Consider the following 6,000-nt stretch of genomic DNA (forward strand, 5'->3'; position numbering starts at 1 on the left):
TGGATGGGTGGGTGGGTGGGTGGGTGGATGGGTGGGTGGGTAGGTGGATGGATGGATGGATGGATGGATGGATGGATGGATGGATGGATGGATGGATGGGTGGATGGATGGGTGGGTAGATGGATGGATGGATGGATGGATGGATGGATGGATGGGTGGGTGGATGGATGGATGGATGGGTGGGTGGATGGATGGATGGATGGATGGGTGGGTGGGTGGGTGGGTGGGTGGATGGATGGATGGATGGGTGGGTGGGTAGGTGGATGGATGGATGGATGGATGGATGGATGGATGGATGGATGGATGGATGGATGGATGGGTGGATGGATGGATGGATGGGTGGGTGGGTGGGTGGGTGGGTGGGTGGGTGGATGGATGGATGGATGGATGGATGGGTGGGTGGGTGGATGGGTGGATGGATGGATGGATGGATGGGTGGATGGATGGAATTAAAAGCTAACCTGAGTTACATGAGATTCTAGATTGATAGAATGGATTGATTTGCCTTACCTGAATGTAGATTGATTGATTGATTCGATTGATTCGATTGATTGATTGATTGATTGACCTTACCTGACTCAGTCTTCATGTTCTCCCACTTCCCTCCTGCCAGGACTCTGATCAGATACTTTTTTATTTTTTGATTTTGTTTTCTGGGTTTATTTTTGTTTTTATTTTATTTATTTATTTTTTTTTTTGAATACAGGGGTTTTTGATGTAATACTGTCTGTCCTAAAACTCACTCTGTAGACCATGCTGACCTCAAACTCTGATCCAATTGCTTCTGCCTCCTAGGTGCTGGGATTAAAGGTTTGCGACACTACACCTGGCTTTAATTGCTTTCTTAACTGTTAGTGAAAAAAGGTAGTGGCATTCACATAGCGTCTGTGAGACCAAGAACCGTCCTCCTCTCTCCCTTAGCTCCACAGGGACTCATAGGTGGCCTGGCTACACTGAGCACATCAAGGCCCTGTTTATAAAGGGGGTTGGACTTACACATGAATGAATCCAAAAATATTACCCAGCCCTTTCTGACATACATGCTGTACACATGTCTCTTCCCTTATGTAGGTTAGATTCTTGCTCTGTTAATTGTGCCTTGGTTCTCACAATTTTTAATTTCAAGGAATAGATTTGTCTTTCTGTTGTTTCCTGGGACTTGTGGGTCCAGGGACCATTTCCACATCCATGGTCATGAAACTCTTATTCAGCATTTGTGTGAGAGTTTTAGGTTTTAAACTCTTAGATCTCCTAGATTCAGGTTTGTGATTCACGTGGGTTGCTTTGATTCTCCTTTCCATCCTGGTTGTGCTCCCACCCCATGCCTCGCTGTCATGACATAAGTACACGATTTTATATCCCGTGTCCGCTCCAGGCCCCACATGTGAGAGAAGGAAGGACGAGGGCTAGGCTTTCCAGGGCTGCCTTAATTCCCTTAATATGATCATCTCCAAATGACACGACTTTGTTATGCTTTATGGCTGAAAACAAAATCCGTGTGTATGTGAACCACACATTGTCTTTATGATTCCACTGCTACCGATGCCCACCTGGCTCCATTTGAGTGAAAGTTTTGAGTCTGGTGTTAGGTAAGGTTGAGCTTCATTCTGTGGCAGATAGCTATCCATCTGCCAGCATCAGTGGCTATAAAGATAATCCTCTTTCCCTCCAAATCTTGATACTGTTGTTAACCCCGCTGAGCATCTGTGTGCAGAGCGTCCTCTGCAGTTCTGTACTGTGCCACCGACAAGCCACGTGTCCGAGTGCGTCCTCCTGCTGGTGCCATGTACTTGGTTGCAGTTCTCCTTGTATTGCTTTGTAGGTTTTGCTGGGGGTGGAGGGAGAAGAGATGCTTGTGACTTGGCACATTTGTGGAGCTCACAGGACATGTTCAGTTGGTTCTCTCCTTCTACCATATGGGTCCTAAGAATCAAACTAAGGTCAGAGGGCTGAGGAAAAGTGCTTTAATCCACTGAGCCATCTCACTGACCCCAAAGTTTTGGGATTTTTTTAGATAAGCTTAACATTTATTTGTTTGTTTGTTTGTTTGTTTGTTTGTTTGTTTAGCTTTTGCTTTTTGCAGTGCTGGGGAAAATCAAAACCAAGGCTCAGTGGGGCCAACCACACGGGTATGGCTGGCATCAGTAGATGTCTATGGGAGGGGACCTGGGGCAGGAGCAGCTCCAGCACAGGTGTGGAGGTCATCTGGGTCGTTACCCCTGTGCCACATTGGCTCTGCCCCATGTGCCTTCTCAGCCCCCTTCAGCCCACCCTTCACGTCACTTGAAGTTCTCACAGTGTCCCTGACCTCCTGGGTGTTTGCTAGATGAACCCCAGCAGAGCTTCCGGGTACCCACTGGTGTCTGACAGTCAGTGGCCTGTTGGCGTCTCTTCTGCTTCTTGCTGATTCCCCCCGTCCACTCATGTCTGCCTCCTTCTCTCTGCAGATGAAGCTGCTGAACTTATATATAAAGAGGGCCCAGACGACCAACAGCAACAGCAGCTCCTCCTCTGATGTGTCCACACACAGCTAGTGGTCGCGCCAAGTCTGTGCAGAACACACATTGGTGGCGCCTCTGAGAAGCTCCGTCAGCTGCCCAGTCCATCCAAGGAGGCCGCACATAATTTATTACAATCAGTATTTTGGTCCCTTCCAGCTTTTGTGTAGAATTTTGCTGGTATTGAATGTAACGGAAGCAAGGCCTGTTATGCAGTCTCCCTAGAAGCAAGAGGACTGAGAACTGAAGAGCCATACTTACGCGTGTCTCGCACCACCTGCTGACATCACCAAACCGTGGAGGGCACAGTTCGTAGAGACCAGAGCGCTCTCGCCAGTGCTTGGTACACAGTAGCATATTTTCCGGTCCATACAGACTTGGGGGTGGTTTGGGTTATTGCTGTGTGTTCTTTATGCTTATGTTCTTAGAGTGTGGTCAGATGGGACAGGACCCCCTCCTGTTACCCATCTGATATGGAGAAAGGTTGTGTGTGTCTTGAGGGTGTATCTTAGAGACTCTCAAAGTGGAACTGCAGTCTGGGTAGAGAAGGACAACAACCCTGAGCTGGCCTCACGGCAGACATGAGGGGTTGGCTTCCCATGCAGAAGGAGCCAACTTCCCTGCCTTGAGAATAGACTCAGTAATGCCACCAAAGTTTCATGGTTGCATTAAAGAAATGGCAACTAAAACGCCAAGATTGGAACCAGACTTACACCATGTGTCCAGGGACGCACTAGCCAAACCTCTTAAAGCAACTAAGGTAGAGTCTGGCTAAATAGATATTAGATAAAATTCTTAAGCCAGATGACAGTTCTTAATGCAATCATGCAACTTTCCTAGGCTGGCCTTGGATTTGGTATCCTCCTGCCTCAGCCTCCCACGTGCTGGGGTTAGAGCTATGGGCCGTGTGCCCAGCAAAAGCCTGTTTGCTGTGTTCATTTTGGCAAAGCATGTGCTCTTCTAGTGCAGAGCCCACTGTAGCCCAGGGCTGAAAGCAGAGGTTGGGCTGGCCAGCTCTCCAGCACTCTGCTCTGACCCTCCAAATGAGTCAGGCATGGCGGCTCATGCCTTTAATCCCAGCACTCTGCAGGCAGAGAGGCAGGCGGATCGCTGCGAGTTTGAGGACAGTCAGGGCTACCTAGTGAGACCCTGTCTGGAAAAACAATCAAAAAGAGATAGGAGGTTGGGAAAGACCCTTGGGAAATAGACACTGAAAATGAAGGTCGTGTGTGTGTGTGTGTGTGTGTGTGTGTGTGTGTGTGTGTGTGTGTGTGTGTGTGTGTGTAGTGGCTCACACATCTAGCTGTCCCACTGCTACTGTTCGGAGAACTCGGGTGCATTCTAAGGGATTTGCTGTTATGGACTGACTTGGGCTCCAAACATAGCAGGACCAGACCCTACCTTCAGTTAAAAACACAAATTCCTGTCTGTTAAGAGATCATTAATGAGAATCCCTCCCACCCTCCACTAGGATCCCTCAGTGTTGTAGCACCCGGCCAGGTTACTTAGAGAACTCCCATGCCTAATACAGTTAGAAAGGCCCTGCGCTGGCATTCTCTGCCCCACTGTAACTGAACAGTTCCAGGACATTGCCTGGTATCCATCCTCACAGTACACACAAAGGGCTAGCCCCGAATGTCACATGCCCTCCTTCAATCTGAGTAGAGAGAATACAGTCATCTCTGTCTCGGGCTCCACCTGAAGACTGCTGCCCGCAATGCTGAGGAGACTCGCATGCTGCCACCACCTCATGGAGGGCGACTGCCCACTGCCGCTCTCTGAACCCTGACAGCTACAGCTGCCTCGCCTTGCCTCCACCTCCCCAAAGGACTCTGTGCAAAGCACCCAGACCCTGAAGGACTCTTCACAGCACCCAGAACTGTGTTCGCCTCCCCATCTATCTGACTATCCAGGGCCTTGAAACCCCCGACCCTGGGGGACCGCTCATCGGACTTCCTGCTTCCTGGCAAGCTGCCCCTCCCTCTGCTGGACAGGCTCTCCAGGCGCACTCACTCACTCCTGTGCTGTGCGGACCTGGCACCCACAGACGGCCTGGGCTCGCCTTACCTGGGGCTCTCTACTAGCTTTTCAACGCCTGTGCAGGTAACGCAACAGGTTTGTCTCCTACATCTTCTGTTCCTTTCTCTGCCTCCCTTGTGGAAAGTCACACTTTAAAAGACAGTAAATTAGAACTTTATAGTCCCCCGACCAGGACACTGCTAACCACATTTGGAAGAAAGATGCTCTGAAAACAATCGGCCACCAAGATAGTTCACACGCATGGTCTCTGCGCCCCCAGATTGGGTGTTGTTTGTTTGGGGTTTTTTTGAGGCTTTTTCATGTTACATCCATATCTGTATTTATATCTTATTTGTTTCACCTCCCAAGTGTATCATGGCAAATGTACAGATTTTTTTGTTGTTGTTGTTAATAATGTGCTAGGATTTGCTAAAAAAGAAAATTAAAAAAAAAAAAAAAAAGCAGCCGACCTTTTGAATTTTTCCTAGAATATGAGACAATGCAGTTTTTTGTGTGTTGTGCTGTAAGAACCCTCAGATGCCCTGCAGGGTCTTGTCAGATGGTCACTGTACTGTTGTGTTTACAGAGACAGAGTATACCTCTTTGTGATAGTAAAGGTTCAAACCTGAGACTGACAAGTGACCCAGACAGTGGCGGCACTTGCTTTGCAGTCTTGACAACCTCGGTTGGATCCCCAGAATTTACATACATGTAGAACTGATTCCATCCAGCTATCCTCCAGCCTACATATAAGTGCCATATTCTCACAGGATCCCCTCCCCACATACACACACAATAATAATAATAATGATGATGATGATGATGATGATGATGTATTACCAAGAAAAAGGGGCCAAGCATGCCTTCCTTAATCTGGGAAGTTCAAGGCTATCTTGAGCCATGTAGGTCCAGGAGAGCAAGGACTCTGTCAAAAAAAAAAAAAAAAAGTTGGCATGATAGTACACACCTTTGATCCAAGCACATTGGGGGAACGGATCTCTGAGCTGAAGACCAACCAACCAGCTTGGTCTATATAACAAGTTCTACGCTAGCTAGACCAAACCCTGTCTCCATAAATAAATAAATACATACATAACATTATACATACATATATACAGCCTGGTCTACATAACAAGTATCAGAACAGCCAAAACTCATAGACCCTGTCTCAAGAGGAAAAGAGGTCCAATTACCCAGGAAACCCACCCCCCCTCCTTCATCAAGTAGCAACCGTTGTGAGCCCCAACGGTTCAGGACAGCTGCATGAGAAAATACCCTGCTTGTCTGGACGCCGTTTTCTCAGGCAAGCAACAAGAATACTTTTCTAGAAGAGCAGCAGGGAGGAAACCTTGACCCTGGCTCCAAGACTGACCCAGACTCATGAGGGTGAGTACTGTCCATACTCTGTTCTCTGTACCCTTGAACCTAAGGTAGGGCTTGGCCCTGGCTGCTGACCTGAGAAGAAAAGAGGACACAGTGTGGT

At 48.2% G+C, this 6,000-nt stretch overlaps 1 protein-coding gene across 1 annotated transcript in view; it reads left to right on the forward strand.

Moving 5' to 3' along the window:
• Clasp1 (cytoplasmic linker associated protein 1) overlaps window positions 1-4,958 on the forward strand; it is a 230,916-nt gene extending 225,958 nt beyond the window's left edge. Inside the window, exon 38 of the mRNA XM_052201268.1 lies at window positions 2,448-4,958. Within this exon, the coding sequence (XP_052057228.1) occupies window positions 2,448-2,534 (87 nt within the window). The 3' untranslated portion in view covers window positions 2,535-4,958. The remainder of the gene's footprint in view (window positions 1-2,447) is intronic.
• Window positions 4,959-6,000: the final 1,042 nt, after the last annotated feature.

This window comes from Apodemus sylvaticus, chromosome 12, assembly GCF_947179515.1.
Source record: "Apodemus sylvaticus chromosome 12, mApoSyl1.1, whole genome shotgun sequence".
In the NCBI taxonomy this organism is placed as follows: Eukaryota; Metazoa; Chordata; class Mammalia; order Rodentia; family Muridae; genus Apodemus; species Apodemus sylvaticus.